A 15,207-nucleotide genomic window follows, 5' to 3' on the forward strand; every position below is an offset into this window, starting at 1 on the left:
GCGCTTTTCTTTAACAAGCGGCCGAAACTCCTGAGTAAGTTTCCCAGTGTTGTGTTACATAGAACCAGCCCCTTTGCCACTTCCTGGTTTCTGAGTGCTGCTCGCACTGACATACGGGAAAAGGCGGGATCAGCTGTTGAAGGGAGGAACATACTCACTTCTCGCAGGATCCCTGCTTACTCAACTGACTGCTCACAAGCCAGACATGTCAGCAGGGACACCAGCCAGTCACTGAGCTCAAGTGGAAGAGGAATAATTGTTCATGTCCCCTGCAGTGTGTGATTCTCTGCAAGCAGGGACCCATCTTGCGCGCTCCCCCCTCCCCCGGTGAGACTGCTTAAATGGAAGCTTACCTTGGGTGCTAAGACTCCAAGGGGGTAGGTAGCGGGGGGCAGCTCGTCCGGTCTGCCTGCTGCATTAGGATGTCCAGTCCCCACTCTTCAGCATGGTGGCTAATGTATGGCGTTTCTTGGGCTTAGTAGTTAACATCTTTTTAAATGATTTAAGGTGCACATGCAATTCATCTGTGCGGCGTCACTCTCAATCTCTAACACAGCCATGTAGCAGGTAGCCACAACCCCAGGCATCAACACAGAAAAAGGACGCTCAGGAGGAGCTGCCCGCAGCTCGCCACACAGTGATAGCCATTTGAGTTAGCACATAAGACCTCTGCAAATGAGTGCTCCGGAAGGAAGGAAAATTACCAAAAGGCAATCATTAACAAAAACATAAAAATACAGTGATATAACAGAGTCTATGCAGACAGAACTATAATACACATATAAATATATTTAATTTCAAAACGTTTTATTATATTACTTATTAGTGTACACATCTTGTGAAAAATATTAATTCTTCTTGTTTTATTGAGATGCACCTCTGGTAATTGCTGAAAACCTCCAACCCATCAACATGGCTGTTAAATATATCCTACCAAGGGCTGTCTTGGCTCTCCATGCACCGTCGACAACACCACCCAATCCCACCCCAATGGACAACAGGAATGTTTATATGATGATTGATGAGCAGTGTAGTCACTCGCATCTATTCCACTAACCTGCGAGTGACATTGGAAGCAAGATTGGGCGTGGTAATAAAGATGAGTAAAATAGCACACCCCGGAGGCTTGTGGGAAATGGAGTTCAAAAACTAGTACTGCACACTTTTTAGGTCCACTTTTTAGGTGCTCCTGGCTTTCTCCAGAAGGTATTTGATGATTATCAGACTGCTTAGTGACACATTTGGTAGTATGATAATGTGATGCGTGGCTAAACACTTATAAGGTCCCAAAGGTGAGACCTATTAGCTCTGCCAGTGCTTGTTTGTTATATGGATGAGTGTATTGCAAAATCGCCTGAGCTTCGAAAGATTCCCCTTTGAGCATTTTTATTGTAAAAACTATTTACGGTAAAATGCATCTGCTGAAGTTACTTGCTGAAGTTAATTGAGTCTCCTGTGCTGTGAAAAAAAAGAGGCCGGGCAGAAAGGTAAAACAATCCTTCACACCAAGGTGCCTGCTTGGCTGCTTGGATGAATGAATGAACTGCAAATGCAGCTATGAGTTAATCTGCATATGTATAGGGTGCTGGGGAGCGGTAATCACTCCAAGCATTGTGATTGCAATGATTTTAGTTTTTTTCAGTGGTAGTAAGAAGAGTTAATGCCTGGGCATTAGCAAAGTGTGTGCTTTTAATTGTAGCTGTAATTGCACTGCGCTTGGTACCTCTGAGGAGGGTTGGAGGGACAGTTATGCAAAAAATAAAATTGCATTACTTGTGTACTGGTTTTACTAAAATCTACATTTTGGAAGCTCCATTTTATCCTAAACCGATTTGCACAGTTTATAGCAGTCTATCTTATGATGTGTGCAATGCAAGTATAAAATATTGACTTATACATTCACAGTGCTTTCTGTCACAGGCTGCGACCTCGTAGCACAAAAGATTACACAAGTCACTTATTCTCTAATGCACCAACCAAATGTAATTCTGTGGCTCTCTGGTTACCGAAACAGATCTCTGCAGTGCATTAACTAATAGAGGTTTCATAATGTACTTCAGTGCATTTCCCACAGAGTAACATCTTTTTAAAATGTATTTTTCATTTAAGCTATCCATTATTTTATATGTGGCTACCTAATGGTGATAGGTCTAAAAAAACGAACAAAATATTTTGGGGCTTAATTATGAGACGCTTGTGCCACTGGAGCGTCACTTTTTTTAAGTTCTGGCAGGGTAAGCGTCTCAATCAAATCTATGTGGTGACGCAAAGTCACCCAGCTGACTTTGCATGGCCTCATTGATATGGAGTAAGAGAAAGCAGTGCTAGTCCCTGTGTTTCTTTACTCTGTGTCAAGTAGGCATTCCATTGGCATTGCGGTGGGTGTTCCCACGCAAAGCCCATGGATTTTTACGCAGCCCCAGATTTACAAAACCATGTAAACCTGGGGTAGCGCCAAAACCTTACGCCTCCACACAGCAGGTGTAACAAGGAGAAATGGTTAGTTTCCCCTAGTTTGTTTCCTCCTTTCCATGTGAGTTGCAGTCTGCAGCTAGAAAGAGGAAAACCCTTCTCGGGTTTGTTTTTGTGCCCCTTCCTGCACAAAAGCAATCCTGCCTATGTTGGCGCTAGGCAGAAATCTGTGCACTAACGTAGGGGGAATGGACAGGAATGTACCATATTTCATAAATAAGGTGCATTCCTGCCCTTTCACATTAGTGTAGGGCAGCGCAGCAAGAAGACTTGCAGCGCTGTCCTACACCAATTCCTCATAAATGAGGCCCCTTTGTTTTTAGCCACACCTTTGATCACGCCCCATGATCACTGATCTTTGCTTTGCCAAGCACTGTTTAATATTATTTACATAATGTAAAAATGATTTGCTGTGTGAATAGGGGCGTTTATGGTTGTCGATAGGTGAGGATGAGGAAAACCAAGTTCTAGAAATTTTCTTCAGGAGGGAGTCCTCGCGCCTAAAAGATTTTGATAGGGGGGTCTCTGCACCAAAAAGATTGAAGACCTCTGCCGTAGAGTATAGGTGAGTAGTTTCTCTCTCCTACACGCTCCAGCACACTTTACTTCAACAAAGCTATTTTGCACCCATTTTCCATTGTGCTAAATAACAGACTTTTGTCTATACAATAATTTCGCATTGTCATATGTTTTTTTGCCTTATACGGATTTCTAAAATAAATGTTAAACAAATGCATACACTATGATAACGTGCGTATTTTCATCAAAATTGAGGTACCCCCAAAACTCATTCATAATTGTGCATCTAACGGAAGACATAGGGCAATTTTCCCTGTGCAATATGTTCACTATAGAAGAAGTAGTTCCTCACCGCCCTTTGAATTCTCACAGGCCGTGCTAGGACTGGGAAGCCCCACAGCAAAGTTCTCACCCCTCTCTTCGAACCTGGGTTCAACAGTTTTCTTACTGCCTGTGCCAAGCTTTTTAAAAGGCACTGTAAGTCCCCGCGGTGGGCATAGCATGCCACAGTGATCACATTGTGTATGTTTTAAAGCTCCCTCGGCTGTAGCAGCGCAGCGCTCCTCCCCCTGTGATTCATTATACATGAGGGACGTCACCGTGCCACCACACCTGAAATAGCCCTCAGTGACAGAGAGTCGGGTTTCCAAAACGCAGGACCAAGGAAAGGGCAAACAAGCACAACGCCGAGCGATTTCGGAAATAAACGCAACCGCAGTCCTAAGTTCGGACCATTCTCTCTCTGTGCAGGAAAGAACAGTGCCCACCATTAGGAAAACATTTTGTCGGGCAACGCGCACTGCCCAAGCCCGCCTCTCTCTCTTCGTGAAACGGCAAATGAACAGTTCAGTTCGCACCTTTCATGTGTAGAAATCGCAGTGCGTAATGCAGCCCACGCCTGCTCGCTCTTCTGGAGTACGCGCGCCTTCCATTGCCTCATGATTCAGACTTCTGGGTCACTGAAGGTCCCCGAAGTAGCGCGGCGCATGGCGCGCCGGGATTTTTCGGCTGCTTTGTGCGCTTCGGCTACTCACGCGGACTTTCTGTAGCCTGTTGCTGCTGTTATTTAGTCGTGACGCTTGCCAATCACACCAGGACTCTGGAGAGGAGTCTTTCTGAACCAGGCACCTGTGTTGGTGTTTCTTGCGTCTGAGGAGGTGTTCTCGCAGCACCTGTTCCAGTGAACGCACTGCATCGATTCCAGTACAAGCAGGAAGTGAGACTAGATGCACCTCCCGGCTTACATTCCGTCGTGAGTCTTTCACATGTTCACCTGATCGCCGGACATCATGAATTCGAGGAAGCCGCGAGTGCAGCCCCTCCCATAGCGGCAGACTTCGGAGCTGTCAGTTCGGCTCCAAGGTGTGCGGGTCAGACATGAGCTCACCTGCCTCTTCCCAGCTCAGCCTCTTCCTTGCTGCCTGGATAGGATGGGGGGTGCTCCGGGGGCACACGGCAACCGCCTCCGATGCCGCGCTCGGTGCTGTGGGCCTGGGGGCCAGCACCGTCCCTGGAGGTGTGAGCCAAAGCATGGTGACCACCATGTCTCAAGGGGACGAGATAAGGCTGCCCGTCTTCACACTAGATTATCCTCACGTGCAGATTCCCTTTGAGATCACTCTTTGGATACTGCTGGCATCTCTTGCTAAAATAGGTGAGTGACACAACTAACTGCACATTTTCACACTTGAGGGATTATTAAGACAAACACCCCAGGATGATCAGGAACAATTGAATGCTCTTGACACCAAATGCCCACAGCCCAGCCATTTTCGTTGATGTTATGCCCAATGCAGCTCAGAAAGGATTTGGTATGCTCTATAATGGAATTACACGTTTTGTCCTAAATTGTGTATGCCCAACAAATGACAAGTGCAGGGGTGCCGGAACATCCCAAATTATAGTAATGTTGACTGAACATTTTCCAGTATTTTTCAAAGGTAGCTTATTTACAGCCAATTTTAATAGAAACATTTACTGTACCAACACCATCTTCGATTTTTGTTTGGCAGACAAACTGGCTAGGCACATTCAAGTAACTTTTCCTGACATGTTCTTGATTCGATTCAACATGTCAGAATTCCCATATCTTCCTTGAATGAAGTCTTTAGTGGGTTTACGTGCAGTTCAGATACAATAGATTTCAGGGTAGCTATCAAGGAAGAGGTTTGTGGGGGATGGAACAAGTGCAACCCACAGTGTTCACTTCTAGTCCCACGCCACAGGAATACTTGCATAACAAGGAAACAGTATTTCGCTGGAAAGCTAGACTAAAGATATGTATAAAAGAGACATATCTTCATTCAATATAAGCAGGCGCTCCACTACCCCTCTATAGAAACTAAAAGACTGACATGGAGACATTTATGAACAAACTACATGAAAAATACGCATTTTTTTTATAGCGTGATATCTACTGGACAGAGTGGTCATAACTTGTATTGCACATTCTATACAACTTATGACACACACATTACACATTTAAATAACCCTGTAAACTTTAAAAAAACGCCCTTGGTCATAGCAAACAAGGTGATTCAACCAATCCTATTCAGTGTTAGGGAGAGGAAACATAGCTGTGAATAACTTAATGATATTATACAGACAAATAAGAATAACCACTTGATGATGGGAACCTCTAATGCTCAAAATTCATAAGCTGTGAGGTTGGAAAAATCTCAAGTAGGACCCTCCTTTGGCACTGCCACTTTAAATGTAAAAATGAATGCAGAATTTCATTAAGGTACATGTATTTAGTGTTATGCAACAGTGAGGTATGAATCTTGTAGCATCTATGCTATTAACTGATTTGTCTCTAGGTAAAGGTCCATAAGTAGGGCTAAGGGAAGAGTTCGATTATTAAGACTTCTGAAGGAGAGGAAAACATGGCATACTCTGAAGTGCAAGATGAAGGGTTACCAGGCTAAATGAAAGTGAGGTGGAGGTTGGTTCTTCTACATGAACACACAGGGGCTGTGTTCTTGAGGTGCATAATGAGCAGAAATAGGATTTAAATTATGGCGTGACTCACGCAGGGATCCTATAGAAACACCGGTTGACGACATCTTTGTATGGGATTTACTGGGCCTTAAAAGTGTCATCTGAGGTCATTCCCCCCTGCTGGGTCCATTGTCACTCCAAACTGTAAAGTAAGCACAACCCTTTAACACTAGATTCTCAAGATAGTTAAAGGAGAACAGTCCAAGGTTTCCACAGGAAGGTGAGATGGTTTAGAAACTCATAGATGAATAACACACATTATAACAGTCAATAAATCATTGTCCTGTTCGCGGTGTTTACTTTTAAAAAAGAAAAAATAATGAACACAAAATAAATACTACGATCGACTCCAAATTATATATAGTAAATACAGTCTGCAAAACAATATACTAAATTGTAAGCACAATGACAGAGAAAATAATTTAAAATCATTCCTAAAGGAAGCCTCACCTACTCGAAATATTTATCACATAGGGAAACTAACTTCTTCAGTATAGTATGCTGGCAATATCTGTAAGATCTGTATAACAATTAAGCTCTGAAGATACCTCAAAGGCCTAGGAAGATTGGAGAGATATTTTCGAAATGAAAGGCAAGGGGATACGTCCTTCCACTGAGACAGTATTAATTCAAAAAAGGGTATCCTCTCTACGAGGGTGAATGATCAAGTGAAGAGGAGGAAAAAGGTATGTGCAACAACCACACTCAGAGGTGGGAAGAGGAAAAAAAGCCTCTTTTGTATTTTCAACTCTCCCCCACTCTAGTAGTGGCATGCCTAAGGGACTCTGTGTCCTGGGTATAGGATTTGGGCCGCGTACCTGCCTAACTCTAAACAGAGGGCAATTCTTGTCCCGGGTGGGGGCCCCTGTCGAGGTCTACTCTGACTCCTAAAGGTCAGGGTGTGTTTGACCATATTCCCAGGAGAACTAAGAAGATAATTTGTTTTTATTGTTGTTTTTTTTATTTTTTATATTTAGATATAAAGCCCTAACTCACCCCAGGTATCCCTTTATTACCGGGGTGAGCGGGGAATATTAAAAACTATGAGTAGGGGCAATACGGATATTGTGGTCCTATGCAAGGTGACACTACTGGGGGATCTCTTCTGTAGTACCATCCTGACGAATGCCCTGAAAAGAGTGGTATAGAGTTGATTGCAATACAGAGGAGTGCCAAAGAGTGAAGGTGTGTACAGTGGAACAGTGTAGAGTGAAAAGTAACACGAAACAGCCATTTGCACAGCCTTTGTAAATCTCTCTTAAGTAGTGTGTTTGCCATGTGACAGTATGTGTGACGCCAGGGTAACAGAATGCAATAATACATCTGAGTGTTAGTGATACATTATGCCCCAGTGTACAGCAGTACTTTTGCCCACATTTTGGCTGTATTTTGGATTAGGGCCTTATATTTAGGTAACTAGTAGGTTTTATTCCTTTTCCCTACCTATTACCACTTTATTAAAGTGTTAATAAGTATAAAAAATAATTTGAATTTTTCTATAGTTAAAAAAAGTATGGTGTATCTCGCTAGTAGTTAGCAAATACCTGTTTCTTTTTTAGTCAATGTACTGTTTTTTCTTTACATTTTTAAATTTGCACTGTATATTAGTGCAATTTGCACACTACATCATTTTTTTAAATATGGAAAACATTGAAACTACACTGCTGCAGGGTACTATATTAGTAATATATACTGTATTATGTTTTTATTAAATACATTTAAAAAAAGATTTGGGTACAACTGCTGTTAGAAATTGGATTTTTGGTTGGCTAGGGCTAGTGCCTAAGCCAGGCAGAAACCACCACTCTAGTCAGGGCAATGGAGTTACACGCTGAAGATAACCCCTGCTCACCCCATTGGTAGCTTAGCAGACAAGTCAGGCTTATCCCAGAGGCAATGTGTAAAGATTTTGCACAGCACACGGACACAGCAGAGACACACTAGGCACAAAAGAAACTCCACACAAAGTTATATAAAAAATAGCCTTTATATTACTCATAAAACATATTAGAACGTAATCACATATATACACTGTGCCACCTGGCACTAGGTATGACTTTACAGCGATTGTGTACACTATAGGGCCAACGGGGACACTGTCATTATCATCATAATTCACAGTTAGTGAAAACAACCAGTAACTACTGGGAAAGGAACACTTAGGATCAACACATTAGGCAGAAAATATCATCAGTAATGCCCCATCCGAACCACCTGCAGCTGCACACATACTACATGTCCATAGGCATAACATCATGTTCTACCATTAATGTACTTACCCTGCTGGTCCATATTTCAAAGACCCATCATGCCCCCATTAGCCACCTTTGTACATAACCCCAAAGATGTATCGCAATCAGCACAGCACTGACGCTATCTTCTAAGGGACTTCGTGTCCTGGGTATAGGGTTTTGGGCCACGTACCTGCCTAACTCCTAACAGAGGGCAATTCTTGTCCCGGGGGGGGGGCCCTGTCGAGGTCTACCCCTGATGGCCCAAAACAACACAATGCCCCCAGTAAGTCCACACTCAGTGGGCGAGGCACCCTCAAAACCCAAAAAAGTCGGGAGCCTACTCACTGCCAAAGTCAGAGCAGTGCACTCAAGCATCCGCGGGAGGACTCCCTTGTGTCTCTCGCCTGCAGCTTCACTCTGGGAGCGGCCCGCCAGCTCTCAGTGCCGTCGTAGCTCCCAGCTCACCATTGTGCAGCAGAGTTCCTCCTGCTGGCCCACACACCCGGCGGTCCGCAGACTAATACCAGGAACAGGCAAGGTCGGGAGTCCAGGCTCATCTCCTGACTCCTCAGCGACTCACTCTTTGCTGGAGTCAGTTCCTGCCATGCACACTGCGGCCTTATAGATTTCTCCTCCGGGGCTGGCCCCGCCTTTCTCTTCCAGCTCTGAGGCCTTTGCCGGGAAAACACCTGGGGCTTCTCCAGTTTTGCTCTAGAGGCTTCCCCTTTATGTGGCCTTCTACTTCAGTGGACCCCACCAACAACTAGGCTCGGGAGCATGCCTGGCTTCCGGTTCGCGGTGCGGCTGCTCTCGCCGCGCACAGAAGAGCCCACTTCTCGGGCTTAGGGGACGACTTGAAAATCGCCCACCACGTGCTTCTAGTGGGAAGGACCGCACACATTAGGGCAGAGGTCTTCAAACTTTTGTAGGTTGAGCCCCCCCAGCTGATTTATTTTAGATGTTGGGCCCCCCTACCACCTCACAAATTTCTGGAATCGACCGCCACGCGCACATCCCGGGCATATCCAGCAAATGTTCAATACAATAAGAGTGTTTAGTAAACTGCAGGTTTGTAGTGAGTGTGGTGAAATGACAGAGGCTTATTACACAGCTCAAAACACCACTTTCCAAGATAAAATATTCACAAATTGTTTTTACTAAGATGCTTTGTTTTACACTAGACATGGATTGATAATAACACCACCAACATAAATGTGACAGGTGTGCTTTTCAGAGACGGTCAATCTGTGGATTTGGTTTCCGCTCTACATTTAAAGAGCAGACATTCCAACCCTCCCGATTCAGGCGTGAGACTACCGATTTCAAGGCTAGTCTCCCGCCTCCGGATTCCTGCAAGCAAAAACCCGATTCCTGTGGGTTTCGGCTGACTGTGCTTGGTATTTATTGTGTAACGTGTTAATTCTTCCAGCAATAGTCGCGATGCAGGGGCTCTAGAACGGGTGAAAAACCGACACAACAAAGCGTCATTAACAAGGGAATGGTCTTTTAAACACCTGTAAAGTTCGGGGAAGGGGGGGATATGTGTGTGCCCAGGAAGCTGTTTCAGCCCGGGCTGCCACACAGGGTGGTGGTGGAGGGAGGTGCATGCACTGCCAGCAACCTGCCAGGCCAGTGCACAACACTTGCATCACCCTCTCTCTGCCTGCCATTGCGCTCCGTGCTTCTGAAAGGTAAGAAAAAAAATGCATTTGCGTTTCAAATGTCTGATCCTGCAGCGGCACACCTCCAAAGCCCATACATGCCAGTAACCCGATTCAAGGACACATTCTCCCGATTTTTTTTTTTTTTAAGTCTCCCACTTTGCTCTTCTGAAATGTTGGCATGTATGAAAGAGACAGTGGGCAGTCGGAGTTTCACACTCTTCTCCTTTGAGCCGGTGGAAATTGTCCTCACACTGAGCTCTTTCCCAGCTTCTGATATACCAGACCACAGAATGCCGATTCTTTAGAAAAGTATGCTGCATGCATTAAAATAATTACAAAAAAAACTTTCATAGCCCTGTGGGGGTTGCAGAAGGCAGTAGCACTGCAGGATGGCAGGTGAGCATCGTGCAGGTATCAGTTGGCACGCCTCGGTAGACACACACCCTCAGACTCTACCCCGAGTCTCTGCTTCTCCGGTTATATTTTTCAGCAGAAGGCAAACAGCCTTGAGGCTTCCAGATCAGCTGCTGGCAATTCTAGGCCTGTGGCAACCCAGGGACCTGAGTGCAGCCTGATCGGCTCTGTGCCTGCGAGATAGGAGAGCTCGGGGACAGGTCGGAAGGTACAGAGAGGTCTTCCCACTGAGCCCCCCCCACCCCCCCCCCCACCCCCTGTGAGCAGGGGACCAACGCTTCAGGCTCCCCCCCTCGTGTGTGTCTGCCCGGGCTGATACAGCTTCCCGGGTAGACACAAGCCGCACCCAAGTACTTCACAGGTCTTTAAAAGACCATTTGCTTCTTAATGAGGCCTTGTTGTTTGTTAGCCCTTCTTGGAGCCCTTGCCCTTGACTCTGCCTCTTTCTGGAAGAATCACACCCCCACCCTCCCCGCAATTTGGATCTAGTTGTGCCTCTGGGTGTGAACAGTCGTGGAGCAGAGTAAAATTAAGGTTATTTACACAGTGAAGGGTTTCAACATCTTTGCCATAACATCAGCGCATTACATTTTTCACTCCTACGTTTGTATTCGAAAGAGGCCCACTTCACCTTTCATCCCAATTAGGCAGACAAGAATAGTTTCAAACAGGGTAAATAAATGCTAAATAAATTATTAATAGTGCAACATGCAGCCATGCTAGGACACTACAAAACTTCTGTGAGAGTTGCAGTGAGTTATGTACACGACAGGCACCCACTGTGGCAGCTACCGATGATCGCATGCTCTCTGAAGGAATAATTTAATAATCACACGCACATAGTCCGGTGGCTGCATTGCAGCTGTGCTCTCTCACTTACTTCTCTAAGTTGCAGGAGCTCGAGCCACGCGCCTCCTCAGAGACAGTCTTCTGGGTCTTATTAACCCCCCCCTGGGACAGTTATCAAAACAAAAGAACAGGTCGTGACGGACGGACGCAGGTAACAAAGATAAGATTGGTGTGGGCTGCGCGCCCCCCCTGGGATGGTGTCAAGCCCCCCCAGGGGGGCGCGCCCCACAGATTGAAGAACTCTGCATTAGGGGTACAATAATGCAGTGCTCCCTACTCTTTCTCCCTAACGACAGGAGGTAGGGGCTGTACTCCACTGGCTACTCTCTTCAGAAAGTGCTCCTGAGGTGCCGAACACATTGCTCACCATGCGCTGAGCTGAGGATCACTCCCTTACAGGGGCAAGAAATCGCAGCGCTGCTCCAATATCCTCTAAGGCCAGCCAAACAGGCCTGGTAAATCCCAGAAAACCGGTCTCAGGCAGGCCAGCACACTGGGTCCTTTCAACAGAGCAGCAGCCCCTTCAGCTACCAAGCAGGTCAGTCCCCAGTGGTGGTTCCTCCTGGCACACTGCAGTCCACGCAGTGTGTTAGTCCCAAGCAGGTACGAACAGCACATTACATGGGGTCACAGCCCCAATATTTATACCAATGCAATTCTTTGTTCTGCCCTGGCACAGGGCACTGGACCTAGACCAAACCAGTTCTGGGGGGTACTTAACAAGTGCACAACAGTTCTTATTGTCAGTGTAGGTTCTGGCCCCAGACAGACCGCGGGGGTGGGGTGGAGCCAGCATTGTGTAAGGCAGGCATAGTTCTATTCAGGTTCAGGTGTTACTCCTCCCACTACTCCAAATGCAGATTGGCCTATTCAGCCTAGCTCTGACTCACCCAGCCCCCTCTGGAGCTACTGCACCTCCCCAGTCTCTGCCACTCCGGAGCCAGACATGCAATACACAACAGACAGGCACAAAGACACATAGCACACATAAATGCCCCATTCTAAAAGTGGCATTTCTAAAATAGTGTTCATAAATAGTGATAATAAATCTGTGAACACCATTACGCAGCATTTATTACCACTATTCAAAACATACCAAACTTGCTCATGCTACTCCTCTCATGTCAGGAATTACCACTGAAACACATATCAGGGAATCCCCAATGCATTCCTATGAGAGGGCAGCCTCACAGTAGTGAGAAACCAAAATGGCAGTTTGTCACTACCAGGACATGCCACACAGTTAAGGCCCATGTCTTACCTTTTACCCACAGCGCACCGTGCCTATATGGCTAGCTAGGGCCTACTTTAGGGGTGACTGATAAGTAGCAAAAGAGGAGTCACAGGCGTGGCAACCACTTTATGTGCCACGTCACAGCAGCAGTAAACTGCTCGTGCAGGGCCTGCAATGGCAGAGGCCTGAGACAGGTTTGAAAGGCTAATCTGGTGGGTGGCGCAAGCAGCGCTGCAAGCCCACCAGTAGCATTTAATTTACTGGCCACGGGTGTATGAGATACACATTAGAAGAGACAGATAGGGAAATTGAATACGCCAAACAGGTGTAGGTCAGCCTTACCATGTTTACCTTAGAGAACACATACACTTTAACACTGAACAGCAGTGAGAAAGTGCCCAGAGTCCTAAAACCACCAACACCAGGTCAGAAAAAATACCAGGAGGAAGGCAAAAAGTTCAGGGATGACCCTGCAAAAAGGGCCAAGTCCAACAACTGCGGTACTCTGTATTAATGTATTACATGTTTTAATTTTTATTCTCTACCCATTACCAATTTACTTGAGTGATAATAGGTAGGGAAAATAATAAAACCTACTACATGCCTGTATTTTAAAACTGACTGCCTTAAACGTTCGTAAAGGCAGCTATTAGCCAATGATGTAATGGCTTGTCATTTGCTGGCACATGGTACTTTCATGAATTTGTCACGAAATTATCACTACAACAGATTTTACTAAGACTTATGCCCTTATAACTTAAAAAATACTTGCCCTACATACTTCTAACCCCAAAAAGGATTAGATTCACACCATAATCTATCATCCTGCCAAGTGTCATCCAAATTTCATTGGTCGTTTTCACGTTATGTCTAATACCAAAAGTCTATTAAAAAAGCATTGGGGGCAAAACATATTTGGGGCCCCTATTTTTTCCACACGCTTGCCTGTCAATCCCCTTTCCGCTTGAAGAAGGCAAGTGCAGAACCAATTTTTTTCAATTGATTTTTATTGGGCTATCACCTTGTCGCCATGACGCGTTTCGGCCGGAAACAAACTGCCTTCTTCACATGTCAGCGCATAGACGGCAGTGCCTCCTTTTAAAGTGCAAAGTGCAACAGCATAGAGATGGAAGACATACTGCTCATTGTATAACAGTCATATTGATTACAGCATAAATGCTTTTAAATCCTGTTTAAAATTTGAGCATATAACAAAGCATTGACTTCCCGGAAACAAATCTCTGTGAAATACAATCAATATACATAAAAGCCACCCATTACATATATATGGATAAAATCCTGTATAATTGTATAGAGCCATGTCCATGGGTGCTGGGATAAATCACATTATCCCAACTCTAGCAGAAATTTCCTGCTGTTGCGATAATAAAGTGACTAAGTGCTTAAAAAGATTGCCCCCAATATCATAAACAACCGAGACCCCTATGTGTAAATATTGTGTGCAAATGTGCAAAAAAGTGCAAAGATAAATCTTATGTGCAAAGATAGTGCAAGCAGCTTTAGCAAGTATTAGATCTAATTTTTAGGTATGGACAATACCAAATACCTTAAATTGTCTATGTGCTTATTACAACTCGGTCTGAAGGAGATAAGAGGAAAACAACTCAGTAGTTATTTATGTTATGTTATGTTATTCGGAATTTGTCAAGCGCACGGTCACCCAGAGGTTTCATGGCGCTAGGATGAGACAGATGGTAAAACTGAAGAAGAGGTAAAGCAGTAGCCTAACCGTGCGCTTGCTTGAATAACCAGGTCTTCAGAGCACCCCTGAATTTCACCAGGTTAGTGCAGATCCGGAGAGACAGGGGAAAAGAGTTCCTTATCTTAGGGGCAAGGTAAGCGAATCGACATCCGCCCAGACGTTTTCTTTTGTACAGTGGCAGCCTAAGGAGGGACTAGTGGGCAGAACGAAGGTTACGGGGCGGTTCATATTTATTTATTAGATGATTAATGAACCTTGGGCTTTTGCCATAGAGGGCCTTGTGAACTAAGCATCCCGCTTTGAAAGTGATCCGGTGAGTGTTAGGAAGCCAATGAAGAGCGGTTAGCAGAGGTTTTGCCGAATTCCTGCGATTGCTTTTGAATATTAATCTCGCAGCTTGGTTTTGAACAATCTGCAGACGTTTTGAAAGAGTAAGGGGGAGGCCCAGATATATAGAGTTGGAGAAATCTAGGCGGGAAAGAACCAAGGCAATTACCACTTGGATGAGGGCGGATTTAGGGAAAAGATCTATAGGTTGGTTCCCAGAAAATGATATACACAATATAAAAATTGTTATACAATCATTCTGACGTAAAAATGCCAATTAATTACCTAAAATCCTACTATTGTGTAATATAACATAATTGGTAAATATAAATGTAAAAAATGTAAAAAAAAAATACAAAGTGGAATATATATCCAAGTTGTTAGGTACCTCTTTTCTGGTATGTAAGATAACAGGGCTTTAGCTCTTATATCAGTAATCCCCCGACATCATTAGACAATTGAACAGTGCACAATACAACAACTCAGCAATCCGATATATTAACGTAGGTACCCATTCAATTACATACCCAATAAATACATACGTAGATAAATAAATAAAGAAATAAATACGTACATGAATACCGGATAAAAATTGCTAGGTACAAAATGTAAAATTGGTATCATAAGTTAGGTTGTAAACAATTGATGACCTGGTTATTTATAAATATGTATGTAAATCTTCACAGGTGTTGAGACCATTAGGTTGTTTGGTATCTAGTCAAGTCAAGTCAAATAATTTATATAGCGCGCTACATACCCAGAGGGTCTCAA

At 44.6% G+C, this 15,207-nt stretch overlaps 1 protein-coding gene across 1 annotated transcript in view; it reads left to right on the plus strand.

Moving 5' to 3' along the window:
• Positions 1-4,121: 4,121 nt before the first annotated feature.
• The window catches only part of LOC147698070 (sodium/hydrogen exchanger 2-like), an 866,654-nt gene continuing 855,568 nt past the window's right edge, over positions 4,122-15,207 (plus strand). Inside the window, exon 1 of the mRNA XM_086934739.1 lies at positions 4,122-4,645. Coding sequence (XP_086790865.1) covers positions 4,369-4,645 — 277 coding nt within the window. The 5' untranslated portion in view covers positions 4,122-4,368. The remainder of the gene's footprint in view (positions 4,646-15,207) is intronic.

Source organism: Lissotriton vulgaris, chromosome 8, assembly GCF_964263255.1.
Source record: "Lissotriton vulgaris chromosome 8, aLisVul1.2, whole genome shotgun sequence".
Classification (NCBI taxonomy): Eukaryota; Metazoa; Chordata; class Amphibia; order Caudata; family Salamandridae; genus Lissotriton; species Lissotriton vulgaris.